General features: G+C 40.4%; 1 protein-coding gene across 17 annotated transcripts in view; it reads right to left on the minus strand.

Moving 5' to 3' along the window:
• The window catches only part of lrrc7 (leucine rich repeat containing 7), a 154517-nt gene that overhangs the window by 5914 nt on the left and 130116 nt on the right, over window positions 1–18487 (minus strand). For 13 of the 17 annotated variants that reach the window (XR_011979952.1, XM_072684214.1, XM_072684207.1 and 10 more), the window contains 7 exons: window positions 17547–17669; window positions 14511–14597; window positions 11100–11211; window positions 9742–9922; window positions 5839–7549; window positions 5169–5318; window positions 4289–4414 (listed from right to left, as the gene is read on the minus strand). Coding sequence is in view for 16 of the 17 variants with exons in the window: in XM_072684214.1 (XP_072540315.1) it covers window positions 4289–4414; window positions 5169–5318; window positions 5839–7549; window positions 9742–9922; window positions 11100–11211; window positions 14511–14597; window positions 17547–17669 (2490 nt within the window). In the remaining variant the exon portion in view is untranslated. The remainder of the gene's footprint in view (window positions 1–4288; window positions 4415–5168; window positions 5319–5838; window positions 7550–9741; window positions 9923–11099; window positions 11212–14510; window positions 14598–17546; window positions 17670–18487) is intronic. The other 4 variants (XM_072684216.1, XM_072684215.1, XM_072684205.1 and 1 more) reach the window with 2 other exon arrangements.

Consider the following 18487-nt stretch of genomic DNA (forward strand, 5'->3'; position numbering starts at 1 on the left):
ACTACAGTGTGCAGAACCAGACTTTGTTCCTGTGTTCCAGAAGACATCATTCTACTGCTCCACAGCCCAATGCTTAAAACCCTTTTAGTCAATGCTTGGGTTGGGAACCATCAGGAACAGTGGCTTTAGGCTTGTGTGCGACTGCTTCAGAATGTCTGACTTTATCGGAAATGCTTTTCTATGAAGAAAAGTGTTTATGTGCGGCTGACGTCAGCAAAGGGTGCACCCTAATGTACCTGAATTCACTAATTAGCAGTGGTGTCTGGATACTTCTGGACACACAGTGTTTGTATCACTAATTTCCAATCATTAATAATTATTATGTAATGTTCTTCATCTCTGTTCATCATTGTGGGCACATCGTAAGTGTATTACAACTTCCAAACTGTGAAAAGTATTTTGTGTACTCTGCCCTGGTCCAGGAGGCACCCTGCCCTAATTTTAGAGCTTTCTCACACCTGATTCAACTGATAAGCTCATCAACAAGCCCTTTCTGAGCTGCAGGGGTTGTGTTAAAGCCCTGGGTCCACTACAATGTGAGGGCAGGGTGTCTCCAGGACCAGGGTTGAGAAACACTGGTATAGTAAAGTATAGTATAGTATAAAACTCTTTAAAGGGTTCGTTGAGCAATGGCAATGGAAGGAGAACCACTTTTGGTTCCACAAAAAAAATGTTACTACTACAGATATGTGAGTGTGAAGAACATTTTAAAGGTTCTCACACATCTCTATTACTAACATCAGGCCAAAAAGAGGTTATTCTATGGCACCACTCAAGGAACCATCTTTAAGTGTACAAGCATTATTAGTGTCATATTAGAAGTACTTCATATACTTATACTATATTATACATATATTTATAAACACGTAATATTGAGGTCAGCAAAGTTCAGCAACAGTACACAAATCAAATGAAGCTGACATTATTGATTCATTGCTGAAGTAAAGAGTATTATCTCAAATCAATCAGGATAATATATAGATACAATGGAAACAGTGTTTCTTAAAAGTGTGCAGCAAGCCTGACTGCCTAATGAAAGGTGGCACTGAATTCCAGAGTTTAGAAGCATAATAAGAGAATGAGGCTTTTCCACTTCTTCTGTAATTGTCAGAAGACCAGAATCTCAAGATATAAGATCAGATGTTGGAACAGAAGCATAAGGGAGGAAGTGTGCTCTGTCCGTATCTCTCTCTAGCTCTCTCTGCTTTGTTAGTCCATGAGTCCATGCAGTGTTTTACGCGCTGATGTGGAGGATGTACCATTTTGTCAGGGAGCCCATTAAAAAGACCATTACAACAATAATGCATGTAGGGTAAATTAGCCTAATGTGGGATGCATTTTTGCATTAGGGGTGCTTCCTGATTGATTGGACATTTAAGACATAATGGAGTTTTTTATTAGACTTTTTAAACATGTGCCGGCGCAGCTTGTGTAACACATTTGTTTTTACTTTTATTAATTTAAGGTAGACCAATACTAAATAAAGCTTAGGTGTCCCATATTAGGCAGTGTCCCACATTAGGGCTCTGCATCAAAACTGGTTTCAATATTACTGAAACTTTTGAACGGTCTTGTACATGTGAGGTGCCAACAAACGTGGCATGCCACAATACGCATTGTATTCTAATTGGATTTGTTCAGTAACTCCCAGTCTGCTCGTCCGCCCTGCAGTTACGCCTCGGCCCTGAGTGACAGCCTTAAGACGTACACAGACAGACTCTGGTTGCTAAGGAGACCAGGGAAGAACGCAGCGCTGTGAAAATGAATCACAGCAGCAGCCAGTAATTAACCCTGACATTTCAAAACATTAACATGGCAATCATGGCTAGATTGAGACGTATGTCCAGGAGAGAGCGGCTTTAGCAGAACAGGAAACTGGAAGAGTGGAACAAGGGAAGGTTTATTACTGAGGGGCAGTAGGCGGATCTCCGAGATGTATTGTGAGAGCAAGAATGATAAAAATGTAATGGCATCAAAACAAACGCAGCGACTCATCTCCGCGCTCATAAAAGAGAAACAGCAGGGCTGGGTTTATTTTTAGATTGGGGCATGTTTGCTTCGCCAGTTTTCTTCACGTTACAGTGTTCAGCTGCACAGCAACCGACAAACCTTCACTGGATTTTTCACTATCAGAAGTTACTAAAGCTAAAACATGATGACAGACGAGGTAAAAAAAAAAGCATTAATGCATTAAAAGAAAGGTTCAAACATTCAGAGGCTTAACAATGTGCTTACAATGTTGCTTTTATTAGCAGCAGCAGCAGCAGAGCTTAAAAGCAAAAGCCCTGATACTCTGGTTCCACTGGAAAACACTAAAACACTAGGCCACCATTTACTTCTGCTGAGCTCTTCCTGTTCAATTAAGACCGAAGCGTTTGGCTTTAGTCTTCCAATCCTCTCTGTCCATAATATACTGTTATATCGCAGCTCCAAACACACCTGTGTCAGATGATTAAAGTTCAGCTGGAACCGAGTAAAAACATGGACCACCCTGGTTCCTTTACGACTGCTGCTGTCGTTTCTACAGGAAGGTGGCAATGATGAAGGGGAAAGGTGTGTCTTAAAGACCCTTCATCCTAATGATTGATTTCACCATTTAAAAACATGATACACAAGTGCTGACCACCACCTGTGATGAACAAACTGTAAGGATGCAGGTGGACATACACTATATGTCCAAATGTTTGTGGACATCCCTACTACTGAATGCATTCGGCCGCTTTAAGCTGTAGCCACTGCTGACACAGTTATGCAAATGCACACAAAGAAATGGTGCTCCATCCAGTACTTTTGGGATGAGTTGAGAGAGTTGGGGTGGGGGTGGCGATCATCCAACATCCTGACCTCACTAATGCTCTTCAATCCTCACAGGATTTCAGCGCTGTCCTCCCTGGGCAGTAGAGACAGCTACTTCAACAAAAGCAGCTACAACTGATTTTGGAAAAACCAATGAACAAGCTGGCATCCCAGTACTAGTCCATGTAGTGTATCTTCTTCTCTGGAAGTGGAGAACGCTGGCTGAATTGGGTGTTTTAGTGAGGTCACATACTGTTGTTGGTGATTCATTTGGGATCACACAGTCATTGTACTCCATCACTCCAGTTTTTATATTTAGATTTACATTCAAGACATTTAGCTGAGCCAGAGAAAGTCAGTATGGGTACCTAGATACAAAGAATATGCAATCCTAAACAGTTACATGCAGTACATACCGTACATACCGTACACTACATCTGAATTACAAAGCAAGACATTTAAGTGTATTCACAAGTATTTAGGATATAAAGTGTATGTAGTTTGGGTGTGTTTAATATATTACAGCATAAGTCAGACCTCAGTTAAGAATAACAGCCTTTATCAAGTGTCTACACTGATCTACAGGTATAGACTGCTCCCAGACCAGCATCGACTGCTCAGTGCCACTTGCCGGAGTTGTTGTTCTCCTCTGGTATCAATGGCCTGCAGGGCACCCGTTATGTTGCTAAGAGGCACTCAATGTGCAAAATGACCATTCTCTGTAAACCTTCAATACAGCACCTCCTATAAATCTTATGTCCTATAAAGTTAGCGATTTCCAGGCTGCTATCACCTTTTGGACAGTACACTATTATCATGCCCTTACGGACATTGTTCAAATCCTGTCTATTGCCCATGACAATTGCTTTGCACTCTGCTACAACTAACTGGTGTGCTTGCTTATTTATACGTGCAGCAAACCCTGTCATATGGCATCTGTGATGCCCTGGGCAGAGTGTATTCCAAAGTAGGGGTGGTCATAACATTCTGATATGACTGTGACAGTGGACAAAGGGTGGTATCATCTAGAAAATATTTTTGCATTGAAGGTGCGCCAAGAATAGCTGTCTCACACCTTGAGTGCCTCCCAATAGCCTAACAGTAGTGTCTCATGGATAATTGATGCCAGAGGGGTACAAAGGAATCTGCACGCCACTGTGAGACAGTTCAACCTACATAATGAGCATCTTCCGCCCTAATACAGTTCATGCCACAACGAGTAACTTGAGCCAAGAGTGGTTATTCCTACTTTTAGATACGTGGTCATAGTATTCTGATATTACTGTGTACATTACATACTGTTATTTAATATCTCAAAATCTAGGGTTTATTTTTAGGTTGGGGCATGTTTGCTTCGCCAGTTTTCTTCACGTTACAGCGTTCAGCTGCACAGCAACTGACAAACCTTCACTGGATTTTTCACTATCAGAAGTTACTAAAGCTAAAACATGATGACAGACGAGGTAAAAACTGACAAACAAAATGAGTATACCTTTTTGATGATGTTCAGGTTCTCTGGAGGTACATCTCGCCGTCCCAGTGAATAGGGGGCCCACTGGGTAGTTGGAGAGACCACCTCTTGGCCATTATCTAAAATATTGCTCTGTTGCGAAGGTGTCTGGAACGACATGATTGAATAAAAGGGCATGCTACTCAGCACAGAAACCCATACCTCACAGAACACTGCATATAAAGTATGTATGGCACACAACTAGACCTGAAATACAGAAAACCAGTGAAAATCTAATAAATAAGATAGTTCTTATTTAAAAAGTTACTGCATTATTCTACTGTATAGTAGATGTTAGATACAAGCTATTACTTTAGGATAATACATGAATAATATGTCTAGATTTTTAATTTAAAATATCTGCTACTGTATCTAAACCAAGAGGAACGCTTGCAATGTGCGAAAGATATGTCAGCCAGTTAGGCATGAGCACAGTTGGTCTTTAATTATCAGATGCCAGTGTCTTTGTAGTAGTCCCTCATAAAAGAGCCTTGCACTGTACAGTGGCAACAGAGGAGGACTGTAGCCCACAGAGCAAACACAAAGACTGCAGACATGCAACACAGACACCTGAATATAGTCACACAACACTGAGGGACAGTGCCTAGTCGGGAAGAGATAACGTGACGTATCAGATATGTGTTAAACAGAGGAATTTGTGGTTATGTGTACAGTGATTATTCCAATTACCCTTTTCATTCAAACAACACGAGAGTTACTGAGAGGTGGCTAAATCAATTTCTCTGCTCATATAGTTTTTTTTTTTTGTATTTTTAAGCAAAACTTGATCAAAAAACAGTGTCAGTAATGCGTTCGTCATACAATTGAACTGAGCTGATGACACTTTGCTTTATATACTCACATTTGGTAGAGGTAGCCACTGAGTTGTTTGGTTTTCATGCTTTGTGTTATTGTAAAAGTTTATTGTCATGCTTCTGCTGGCATGCGGTGCAGCATAGCCTCCAGAGTACAGCATGCCGAAGTTTACTGTGTTGTGCTTAAGGACAGCGCTCTGATTGGAGGGAAACAACCACATGACATGAGTGAATGGGTGTGCCACACAGAAAGTCAAAGGCTGCTGCTGGGGGGAGGGTACACTGGGCTGCACCACACACACTGCGCAGCTGCAACAAAGTGAAGAAGCTTGACCAACAGAACAACAACAGATACAGTACATTGTTACCAGCAACACAGCGAGACACAGTGGTCACATTTATATATTACTAACAATAACAACAGTGTGTGGACTAAGGTTAGTGGACAATGAAGTATACTATTAGGTCGTGTGTACACAGAAACGTAACATCATCTGTTAGCCACACAGTTACTCAATGTGTTGTGGTCTGCTCACAGTTGTTTATTATTTTATAATGTTATTAGTTAATAAATTACATTGTTGCACTTACTGCGTCCCTGGATTTAGCTGTTGGTTTCAGATGTTCAGTTGGCCTACATATGTAATTTTTTAAGGCCAGGCTATAGTAAGCATGTTCACTGCGCTACCTACATGCAGTGTTATTCATTTGACTCACCCGGTCTAGCCTTTTTGCCTCTATGTGCCGTAGGAGCTGTTGTCTCCAGTCCACTGGCATTTTGGAGGTCATGTCCTCTGGTTTCTGGGGCATCTGGGGTCTCATCTTTGTATCAGCATCAGGGCTCTTCTCAGTGCACGTACTAAGATTATAATCTGAAGGCATTTTCTCCAGCAGGGCAGCCATGGTGGGCCGGGCAGACACCGGCCGAGCCTGGGATGCCCCATATGTCTCTGTGCTATAGCTCCGGGCAGACAGGGGGCGACGCTGCGTCAGACTCTTGGTGGGGTAGCCCATAATGGGCTTTTTAGGTTCTTGGTAAGACGAGTATTCCTCTTCATACCTACCATTCCTCTTATGGAACTGAGTGTCCGCCATGGTGGACAGGCTGTTCTGGTGTTCCAGCATGCCTTTGAGCTGTTGGGGCCTGTTGTAGTGCTCCGCCAATTGGTGTTCCTGGGCCTCCGCCACCCTGCGGAACAGGGCCATCTCTGTAGAACTTACCAAGGAGTCCGCTCGCCGCAAGAAGCCTGGGCGAGAACGCTGGGGCTGGGCAGAAAACTGTGGAGTAACTAAGTCATCAGTGACCGACGGCTGAGAAAATGAGAACATTTGCTCCACTGGTGGGTAGCCGCGGTAGCCTCGAGGGCTAACGAGCTCCTTTGGCAGTGTCTTGCCTGGTTGATTCACATATTCCGGGGTGTTGGGGAAGGGTGGAGGAACTCTCCGATCTGGTTTCACCACATCCATGGCTCCTTGAGGGTTGAAGCTTTGGTCAAACTGGTAAACTTTCTTCGGAATAGCAGGTTTCTGCTGGTGTGAATTCTTATTCATTCCAAAGCCATCGAGATCATCGTCTAGCATGGGAGCAGACTGGCTCCTGGACATGCTCTGCTCCAGAGGTCCAGGAAGGTCTGCTCTGTCCACACTGCCTTGATTTTCTATGCTGGAGCTGTAGCTGTCCAGAGGAATGCTGTACACTTTGTAGGATCCAATGTCGATTTCATCTATGCTCTGGGATTTCTTAAATTTTGACTTTACCTCCTTCATCATGGGTGAAAGCCTCTCAGAGCTCTTGCTTATGACCATGGTGGTGCCCTTATTTGGTTCTTTATGACCCTGAATGTGTGTGAAGATGTTTGGCTGACCTTGTCCTGTCCCTGAGTCTCTGGAGTCCAGGAAGCCCCAGGCCCCTGTCGAGGGGAAAGTGCCAGGTAGTTCACCCATCTCCTGCTCAAAGTCCTTGCGGTCAGGGTTGGGGCTGTTTGCTGGAGTGAGCTCCAGCTTGGAGGGGAAAGCAGTGCGGTCCTCGAAAGGGCTGGGAGTCCTTGTCCAGTTCTGCCAGGGGTTCGGGGGAGGAGGCACTTCAGTGTCAGAGGGGTTGCGGAAGGTGTGGGACGACTGCTCCAGCTCTAACGGGACCCCCATAATGCGCTCCTGTCTCATGAGAGGTCGCCGCCCATGCGCTGTCGAGGCACTACGAGGCTTCGTACCCAGCATTGGGTTTCCACTACTGCCGCTGGGAGTCTCAAGGAGTGTCTCCTCCGCTACGAACCCTGTGTTGTCATAGTGGGGGGCGTCGTTCCAGCTATCGAAAGTGTCACTGAGCGGCCGCCTCTCACCTCGCTGCTGCAGGGTGCTGGAGGGGGGCGTTTCTCTCTGACTGAGCAAGGGCTTGCTCTCTATGGGCTTTGGGAAAGACTGAGCCAGCCTGAACACAGGACAAAAACAAGAAAAAAAGGTATATGATTTTTTTGTTTACATTACATTTACAGCATTTGACTGACGCTCTCATTCAGAGTGATTTTCATTTGAACTATGTTAGACATGATTGGTAAATGTGGTGTTAGGAGTCTTGCTAAGGGTGTAGAGTGTTGTGCTTGCTTGACTGGGGAACAGAATGGCAATGGCAATGGCTGGGCAATGATGTTACCTGCTACAGTACACCAACCACCTGCTGAACTGCTGAATTTGGTTCAGAAATGCACCTTTTGGACCTTTTTTATTTGTGGTGGAGATGAGACTCTGTACTGCAATGGAAAATAAACCAATCTTACAGTTTTTCTGCATGTCTCTATAGAAGATGTAAATAAACCCACCTTCAGATTGATCAACCAACCAACTAGATTAATATAGCCTATGGGAGTGGGCTAATATCTAAAAGGTATTTTAGCTAGCTTTTTTCACCACTGCTACATGCCGGAGTACACTGAAGGATCATGCCAGTTAGCTAGCTAGCAGTTGAGGAAATTATTAACAATGCATTTTTCAAGACAAGCATTTAAAGGTGTCATTGAATGGAAACATTTAATAATGAGTGTTGGAACATCGAAGTAACCTATGAATCTTAAGCACTGTTGTCTCCCCTTTGGATTGCAAATACTGCATTAGCAAAAGAGGGCTGTAAAATGGGCCAATACCAATACTGTCTTGACTTATTAATATTTACACCCCCAAAATAAATTTACATTACCTTTATTGCCCTGGTCCGAAATGGTGCCACTGTAGCATGAAGCAGCCAATTCCTGAGAATATGGTCCTTTACTTGCTTTTGTATTTTGTTTTCTGAGGTAATGTGTGAGGCATTTTCATACAATATCAGGAAATTTGCATTCCATGGGTTGGGTATGACCAAATCAAAGGGCGACTGACGCCTTATCTTAAGCTTCTTCCGCAAGCAACATGGGCTGTCACTCCTGGCGAACGTTGTTTTTATAGCTGGAATTGCAACAGGATCGCACAATGAGTTAACTGTATAGTATTCAATCTGGGATGACTGCTGAATTATTAGCAAGTTGTAGCACACTTGTGAAAATGCCTTTCTCTTTGTACTGATTTATTTAAATGAATTCAGCAGTGGGGTTGGTTATACCTCGAATATAGTATGTTTGGCCTATGTTTGGCCTATCTATAAAGGACTATCTTATCTTAATATAATTGTCAGTGCAGGATTAGGTAAAGGAAGAAGAAGAAGTTATTGTAAATTCCTAAAAAGAGAATACACAGCGTCTACCGGGGGAAAACAGAAGTGGATTTCTAGTAGCATTTTAATGAGGATATTAGTAGAGGAGTCGTCCTGCTGACCTTGGCTCCGTGTGAGAGAGCCATGGTGATGGGAGCTCTGCTGAGCAACCTGCGCTTCTTAGCCATGCATGTTCAAAAGAGATAAAAGCCATCTTGAGTGCTTCTCATGACTACCATACTGCCATTTTGTGAGTTAGCATCCACTTGATGCTAATTGATTTACTACTTCATTCTTGCGCATCTGCTACCTAATATAAGGATCGATAATAGACTATAAAGGCACATCAAACAAGATATGAACAAGCTATTATCCTAATGATCAGATAATTGCATTTGCTGTTAAGTGATGTGAGCTTCAAAGCTATTTTGTTTCAGTAAATGATCCTCTCTTTTAATTCTTACTGAATATTTGCTATTGAGGCATTGGATCTGAAATTATATTTGAATAGAAAAATGCTTTTGGCTTCTAAAAATAAAACCTGGCTTATTTTTGTTGTCATAGAATTTCCTTCGGGTCATTTAGCTAGACTATTGATTGTGCTCAATGCGTGGCTTGATTACATTCAGATAAGCATGCATGTTTTAACTGTATTGGGAATTTTAGTGAATCAAAAGAGCATTGAGTAATGGTATAAAAGACTAGATTTGGATGTTTCGGAATTCATTTATTCTATGATCAAAGTATTTTGTTGCAGATAAAAAGGATTAGTGTTTGGGAGATTACTTTAATGATTTGGCCTCATTTTTATGCTTCCGAATTTATGGAAGCTAACTGAAAATCTGAGGTGTATATTTAAGTTGTCATTTCACTGAATTGCTCAGATGTTAAGATAAATGAATGCTGGCAGCCAGGAAATGTGTCGATCAATTGTTGCCAACCTGTTAGTCCAGTGAGTCTGTGATGGACCCTCTTTCACAGCAGTCTGCATGGAACTGACATTACCAGGGGGGTTGGAAGACCCAGAGGAACCCTGTGAGGGTGAGTAGTCAGAGTAGGTGGCGGAGGATCCGCTGTTGTTCAAGCAGTGCATTTTGTCTGGGTCTGAGTCATCTGTGGATTCTGAATGACCAAAAAAAAACATATTAATATTCTACATTTCATACTCATAACTCATAACTTATAGCTCACTAAAGTTTGTGCTGTAGCTACAGAATGTATTGGGATTCACACTGGAACACTGGTCTATTCTTGTTTACAATTCTAACAGTAAACATAAAAAGCACTTCATCATAACCAAAACCATAATTAATCCATTTTACCCAGCATTTAATAATGCCACAATGTTCCCCAAGGCCATTACGTAATACATGGCAATTGCAGAACCTATTTTTTGCACTCTTAAAGGGAGCATGTATTTGATTACAGTGCAAAAAATTATGTATTCAAGCATTCAATACTTCAAAGACTTAATGTCTCTAATAATAGAACAGGTTTATATGGCATGTGAAGAAAAAGGCCCTGAAGTCAGAGGCAGAAGCAAAATGAGACAACTCTTTAAATTAAGAGCACAAAGACAAAACCATAAAATAAAATACAGCATGGTGAGATTTAAAGATCATTTTGTGGAACATCCTACATCCAATTAAACAGGACTAACTACACTCTTTTGAAAATGAAGCACACAGTTATTCTGATGCATTGTTAATATTCACGATACTCTCAGCATCTAAAAGTTTGGAATCATTGTTTTCAACAATATAAAACCAATCTGGTGTTCATAAGTATTCTAATATGCAAGTCCTTTGTGCTTTAACAGGTTTTAGACAATTTTTAAGACTCAGGAACGGTAAATAAAAAAAGATTCTTAAAGATGTGCAGTAAAATGGACCGATATGATATTCTAAATGACAGAGAAAAACATATAGCACTGATAATCAAGTGACAATAAATCTGACATGCAAAATTAATTACATTTCAAAAGTGAAGATGAAATCTCAAAATGAATGTAAATAGACTATCAGTATATTTGTGATTATTATAATTTACTGTTTACAGAATCATTAAATTATTACATTTAAAAATCCCATTTGGGCAAATAGTTTCCCATGCAATATTTTAGTGTTATACAAGTAATTGTCATACAAGTGGTTACTGTGCATATAGTCAAAATAACTTGTGAATATAGTATTTTACAGTGGTAAAGTGCTTAAAGTACTGTCCCTTTGCCCACCCTGAACAAAGACCCATGCAAAAGCACTTCTCTAGATAGTTTAAGCTTGGCCTCTCTCCAACATACCTTTTTTGTCCTTTCCAAGTAACACAACCTTTGGCTTGTACATAGGGGGCTCCACCAGAGTCGGCCTCATGTCAGAAATTCGGATATCATTAGGAGACCCTCCCATGGAATCCTGGCATAATAAAAAGAAAAATTCTCAAAACTGTTCCCAAACAACTGGACATACAAGGACTGAAGTGGATGTGAATGTTTAGGCTGAGGAAAGATGTTCCTATAATAACAAGACTGCTTAATAACATTCAAACACCTGCAGAGCATTTCACTTCCATAGTTAAACTTAATCTGTCTGAATCTGTACCATTTTATATCTAGAATGTCAAGAAAAGTTAAATCTTACATATGTAAGTTGTTACAACTTCATCCAGCATGTTCAGAGATAGATTTTAGTGTTTCTATCAACAATATCAAAGTAGTTTCAAAGCTCACGGTTACACTGCCTTATTTACAGCCGAGTTAGTATATGATTGTATTAATGGATGCGTCAAAAACATGACATTTCTGCTCCTCTTTAATAACAGGTAGATTCATGTTGTTACTGCAGATGTACTGGAATATTTACTGCAAGTGGGAGAGACATGCTGGTACACTGTGAGCACTTGTTAGCAGCTAACTGACATAATCGTGGGTGTAGATTATACAGCATAAGAGTTTGTTTACCTAATTAAACTTTATCTGAATTGTGCGCATTGGGCCGTTTAAATACAATGCAACCACCACACTTTATTAATACAGAGAAAGGAAAAAAGAAAGAAAGACAGAAAATGTGCAACAAGGACAGATATTCTCAAATCATCTAAGACTTTCTAAGACCATGTCTTTACATATTAATATTGAAATGGCAGTTTAACCGACCCTTCATTTGTTACTAATGACCTTTTAACTAATGATGTTAAACATGAATCCTAAATAAAGCTACAAAAGCAAATAAATCCACTGGTATCAAATTTAACAGTGAATGTCATACAGTACATACAGAATACAGAGGTTTTGACCTCCATCATTTAAGTGAATTTAGGCTTTTTAGGTAGCAGATTAATTAAGATTCATTATTAATGTATATTAATAATTGAATCTGTGTCTGTCATTGCAGATAATTGCTTTAAAAATGTATGTGCAGATGTGACCAATATTTCAAACTGATATTTGAGGATATACTGATTGTATGCCAGAAGAGCAGGACATTTAGGTGACATTAAGCTACTGTGCTAAAACTTCACTGCATTCAAAAAAGAAATAAAGAGAAAAGTAATGAATGTTATATTTATCTGTAACACTATTAATGATTTCTATATAATACTATTAAATCACGCTTTATAAAAACTTGGAAACAATGGACTCTTTCCCAAACACGCTCGAGAAAAGCACAGGACCCCCATTTCACATCACTATGGATGTGCTCCATCTACCCACCCAGAGAGAGCATGGCCAGTTGTGCTTTCTCGGGCTCCGGCTGCTGATGGCGAAGCGAGAGTTATGTTACTTAAACAGGCAACTGAAGAGCAAATAATATTAGTTATATTGTGTATACTGTGGCTAATAGAATATACTGGAAATGTGCCAGGGTTTTTTGTGTCAGCTAATAAGAATTGGTCCAAATTCACATATTGGCCCAGCTGGTTGTAAAAGAAAATCTGATTCAGCCATGAAAAATGATGATCATTGCACCCCTTAACAGGTAGCACAGTGAAAACCAACGTACTGTATAACACACTGTTTTCTATAAAAAATGGACAGACCAAAATAGCAGCCCTACGTTCATGTCAGTCATACACTAGCCTTGTAGCTCCACTATGCAGTTATGAACCCTAAAACATATCTTAGCCAGATGATTACATTTGGGGTAGTGGGAAATGGAGTAAATTGGTACATGTTTCACTGTATTCAGCTATCATAACTGTTTTCAACATGTAAACTCCTCTATTTTGTGTTTGCTCAGATCATATCCCTCTGGAACGGATCAGCTGTCTGGTTCACAGCTGTATGTTCAGCTCATAGTCTCCCAGCCCTGCTGCCATACGCCGGGACACAAGCAGCTGCGGAGCAGGACAGAACCCGTACTATCTGATCACCTCACGCAGTCAAAACATCTCTCTGTGCTGCCGTACACTCATTTCAGACCACCTCTCTCCACTTCCCAGACCTCTGTACTCGTTCACTCTTCCTGTCTCTGTGTGTCTGCCTCGCTGTCTCACAGCAGGCCAAAGCAATATCAATATTTCAATGAACTCTCAGTGACTGTGGCCACATTAGCATGGAGGACTCATGCTTTCGCCATGTTACTAAGACATGAATTCTAAATAAACTGCCATCAAAACGCAGGTGATGTGCTTGCAGTGCCATTACACAGATTAGCGAAAGCAAATATTGCCCTTATATACAACAAGAATGGCTTGGCTAATTTTTATTATGATTTAATGTATTAGAAATGTCTTAAAAAACTAATTTGAATTCAGTCTGGAAGTTTGTGGCCTGCTTTAAACATAACAAACCCCAACAATCACAACCAGCAGAACTGATCAGCGATTACAGAAAGAAGGCCAATAATTTCAGTCTGAGTGCATTAAAACACCTTTCAGTTCTTTAGTAAAGGCATTGGTTCTTTAGGGAACCATAGCCACTCAAAGAACCATTTAAACAGTTAAGGGGTTCTTGTAGATGCTTCCTAATAGATCCTTTTGTAAAACTGTTCCATTATAGCATCAAAAAGGGTTCCAAAAAAGAAAATAACCCTGTTGGAAAACAAACCTTTAGCTTAAAGTACTTGTAGATGGTCCTTAATATAGTATTTTGTAAAATGGTTCTATATAGCACCAAAAAGGATTCACTGTTATTAAATTGACCCTTATGGCTTATGGTACTTGTAGATGATTTTACTTGTAGATGATTCTTAGTGCCTTCTTTTGTAAAATGGTTCCAAAATAGCAACAAAAGGAGTTCTACTGTTCTTTTGCTAAGTACTTATAAACTGTTTTTCAATCAGCTGGTTTTTATTGTTTTTTATAAGAAAATAATTCAGTATAGCAACAAAAATGGTTGCACTGTTGTTAAAATGGGTTTTTGCTTAATTGTAGATGGTTCTACTTGTACATGGTTTCTAATGGGTCTTTTGGTAAAATGTTTCCATAGAGCTTTTGTTTACAGTGTAGCAAGATGAGCTCAGATTCCTAATTTTGGCCATTGACAGTGGTTTCCATGTTAGGTGTCCAATAAGACACCTCGGTAAGAGGATACTGAATACTTTCCATACTGAAATCGGTACACCATTACACACAACCTACGTGTATGTCCTTTATTAAGCCCCATAAAAGAGGAAAACTGAGATCAAGTGTTCGATCCATCTTATTTGCCCTGCGGGCAGTTGAAAGTCACCCCACTGGTGATTGACTGCTGTCTGGTCTCTCAGCGACTTACTATGAGGCAGAAACACGAAGAGGAAGTAACGGCCAGGCTCGTATTCTCTGGCTGTTGAGGCTTGGGAACGACGCGATGTAAAGAAATCTAAGCAAAACAAACAAACATACATACATACAAACAAACAAACAAACAAACAAACAAACAGAATGGGGGGTTTTCATGGTCTAGAAAGAAAAGAATGTGTAAGAAGCATGGGGTCATGGCATCAGTGCCCCCAAGGTCTCAAAACCCTGGACGTTTGGGCATTTATACGCAGGTTTGACTACAGAGTCTCTGAGACCGTGGGTAGTAGCAGTGTTGAGGCCATACCAAGCTGTAATGGGCACAATACACCACACAACTGTGTGCTATTCTACACAGATAGCTACTGCAGAAAGCATAGGAAAAGCCTGGAATAACTATGAATGGACGTGAGTTGCTGTGTTCACACGATTCCCCTTTTTGACACTCACAGAAGCCTCCTGTAATTCAGTGATGTGATATATAGTCAATACAAACCCTCTGAAGTCACACAGACTTTTTGTTTTTATTAACCTTATGATATCTTGACAATTTCGATCCTCCAGGAGGTGGGGACAGCTTCCTCACCCCATTAAAAAGCCAATATTAGTGGTTCTGAATCAACGGCTCATGAACACTAAAGTGTAAACAAAGCAACAGAAGCTTTTCTCAAGTTTTGACTGCTTGTTCTAGCAACCAGAGCTTGAGCTTTGCAAAACACCTCCAAGCCTTTCTTTCAGTTTTATCAAGCGGTTATTTGTTGTAAAGCCACGAAGACACCTTTTCAGGATCCTCTGAGTGGGTTTTTTTCCCTCCAAATTAGTTAAAGCCAATCCACAGCACAGTGGGTCTCAGCAAACTGGTGGATTAAATGCTGTATGCAACTCTAACTAGGCCTGTGCAAGGTGAAACATGTTACCACGGTAACAGCCCCCCGCCATGACAGTCCAAACGTACCTTCCCTCGGTTTAAAAAAAAACAAAACGTTTCATGCAAAACGTAGCAGAGCTACAGTGTGGTTGATGGGCTGCACTGGTTGAACCTGCTCATTCCTAGAAAACACACAGTCATGTTTCTGCTCTCATATAATCAGGCTAAGCTAAGTGGCTATGGAGAACAGGCTTATCACATCCTAGTGCATAGTAAAGTTTGTGTGTTTAATTAAGATTCCGATCTTAATTATTATATTAAATAGGCTTTACTGGCCACATGAAATATGAGAACACATTTTTAAAAAGCTTTAGGTCAAATGCTATTACAGTGCTTTCTCCCACTGCCACTTCAGTGTTAGGGACTATATCAAAATGACCAGAACTTGCTATTATTTTTCCATACATACAAACTCTGTACACCCTTTGAACGAAATTCACCACTCATTTCAATTTTGAAATAAATATAATCATCTTCATGAGCGTAAATTGTGTAGATTCCTTTGATTTTTTTCGTTTCTAGGGGTGGCAGGGGAAATTCTGAGGGACAGTCCCTTCACCTCCCACAGCAGCAGCACTATTTTTGGGCTCAATCAGAACTAAATTAAGATCATTGAAATCTAACAAAAGAGAAGTGACCCAGTGATTTTCCTGGGAGCATCAGCAGATGAATGAACAAAGATAACAATTGTGATAAAATCAACATGTTTTATTACAGTATTGTTCAAAGCGAGCCTTAACTCTGAAGTGGAGGCAAGAATAAACACTGTAAGCATGCCTGAGTTGGAACTTCATCATTGTCAACTAAAAGTAAAGCAAAGGTGCAAAAACATCACCCCCCTCCCCACCCTGTTAAACTGTTTAACACAGTTATTTTCCACATTGTTATTCAAATAACAGGAATCTGTTACCGGCACAGGCCCACCTCTAATGACAACATTTTCAAGCACTTCAATCCACTCAAAGGAAAACACTAAATATTTGGCCATGCACAACTCCTCGTTTCTCAATGATAGCATGGAACCAAACCCTGAATCCTAGCTATAGGTCTCCCTGCACCATCGAGCTTTTAATGGGTGTCACTCAGCAGGCTCTGAATGCACTTGACATTTGAGGCTGACCTTTTCCTCTGTTTTCCAGTGATCTCAGCTGTGGGCTAAGCAATATTGTGTATCAAATGATCAATTCTGAAAATATGATATGTAATTATATATATATATATATATATATATATATATATATATATATATATATATATATATGATATATATAATTTGATATGAAATTATACACAATTGTATATGTATTTTGTTTTATTGATGCAACTTATCCTAAACCACCATCACTTTACAGCACCCAGACCCAACACAAAGTCTAAAGATTACTAACTTTTTAAATCCTAATTTTTTTTCTATGAAAAATGTGCAAACCGGCTGAGATATTTATAGAGTAAGGGGCGTGAGAGAAAGAATCCTGCTCATGTTCAAGGGGTTAAATAAGAAATCCATGTCCAAATGAAGTGTAAACCACTACAGAGGTAATGCTAGGTTGCAAATACTGTGAATCTTTAGCCCAGCTTTGCTCCGCTGCACTCTGTCCTTGAGGAGAGCTAATAAATTTATCATATGATTCTGCTCCCTAAACAAAGCGTCCACACTAGCTTGGCCATTAGGGGGTATCAGGCTTTGAGAGATGAAACGTTCTCATTGATGTCTGTTTTTGTTTAACCCTGCGACTCATGCTCCAAACGTGCTAACTTTTGACGAACGCCTCCTGACATTGTGTTGAGCTTCATCATCAGCCCTTACGATACATTACGAATGAACTGTACTGCCTGTGATCACACTCTCTGATAGCAAACTGACTTTCATGATTCCACAGACTCCATCCGTTTCATCTCTGTAACTGATGATGGCCAGTATAAAAAAAATCAGAGAGGGGCTTGAGACAGCTTTGCATTGCTGAAAATGATGCAATATTTGTGTGGCTTGTTATGTTTAAAATTCTTTGAGAAAACAGATAAGTTTAAGATATTTAAGATATACCTTTATATATACCCTTTCTTCCATAAAAATGAGACAGATATCAGGGAAACTGTCTGTACCTCTGAGCTCTCGGTTAGATCCTCCTTGTCCTTCCTCTTTGGGATGTCTATGGCTGAGTTCATGATGGCAGCTTGCTCTGGCATTGGAGGCTTGGAGAAGTCTTTAATCTCTCTGTCCGTCACCTGCCAGGAACGTTCAGCAATAATGAAAAGCACGAATAACCTGAAAGATTCCAGTAATTGCTTTTTGGTTCAGCCAACAATCAAATTTGCACAATTTCCTCCTTGCACTAAACCAAATGGAGCCGCAAGTTTAACAGATTAAGACAAAAGTCAAATGAGCTGCACATAAATAAAATGTTATGTCACCACATTCAGACAACAAAGAATGAAACATAATAATGACAACATCTATTTTATTGGTGTGCAACCACTTGACACATTTTAATCACAACCTACTTTTGTTCAGTGCACTTTATAGCCTTGGAGGGACCCTGCCCTGTATATTCTGGTGTTTTCCCTGCTTATACCACTAAGTTGGAGCCTAATCCAACTAATCAACTCATTAATAAGCTTCCTAAGCTGAAGTGCAGGCAAGAGTACTCCAGGGCCATGACTGTGAAAAACCTACTGCCAACAATTAGCATTGTGCAAACTCTATGCCTAAATAATCAGACCACCTGAGAAGATCTATTTGTGAACTCGTGATAGCTTAACAGCTTGACATGGTTTGAGGCAAGTGTGTAATGATTTAGGCTTAGAGTTTGCTGAAGGGTGCACAAAGTCCTCAAATCCTGTACTCAAGTAAAAGTAAAGATCTGCTTGGTAAATGTAGAACTCTTCTATTCATATTTCCTCCTGAGTTATAGTACTTTTGAATGCTCTTATGGTACGGAGGTAATCTATATTAGGAGTGCCCAATCCTGATCCTGGAGGTCTACCACTTGGTTCCGAATGAACATATATGGCACCAGTATTCCCAGATGTCACTGAAGGCCTTC

The sequence above is a fragment of the Salminus brasiliensis genome, chromosome 7, assembly GCF_030463535.1.
Source record: "Salminus brasiliensis chromosome 7, fSalBra1.hap2, whole genome shotgun sequence".
Lineage (NCBI taxonomy): Eukaryota > Metazoa > Chordata > Actinopteri > Characiformes > Bryconidae > Salminus > Salminus brasiliensis.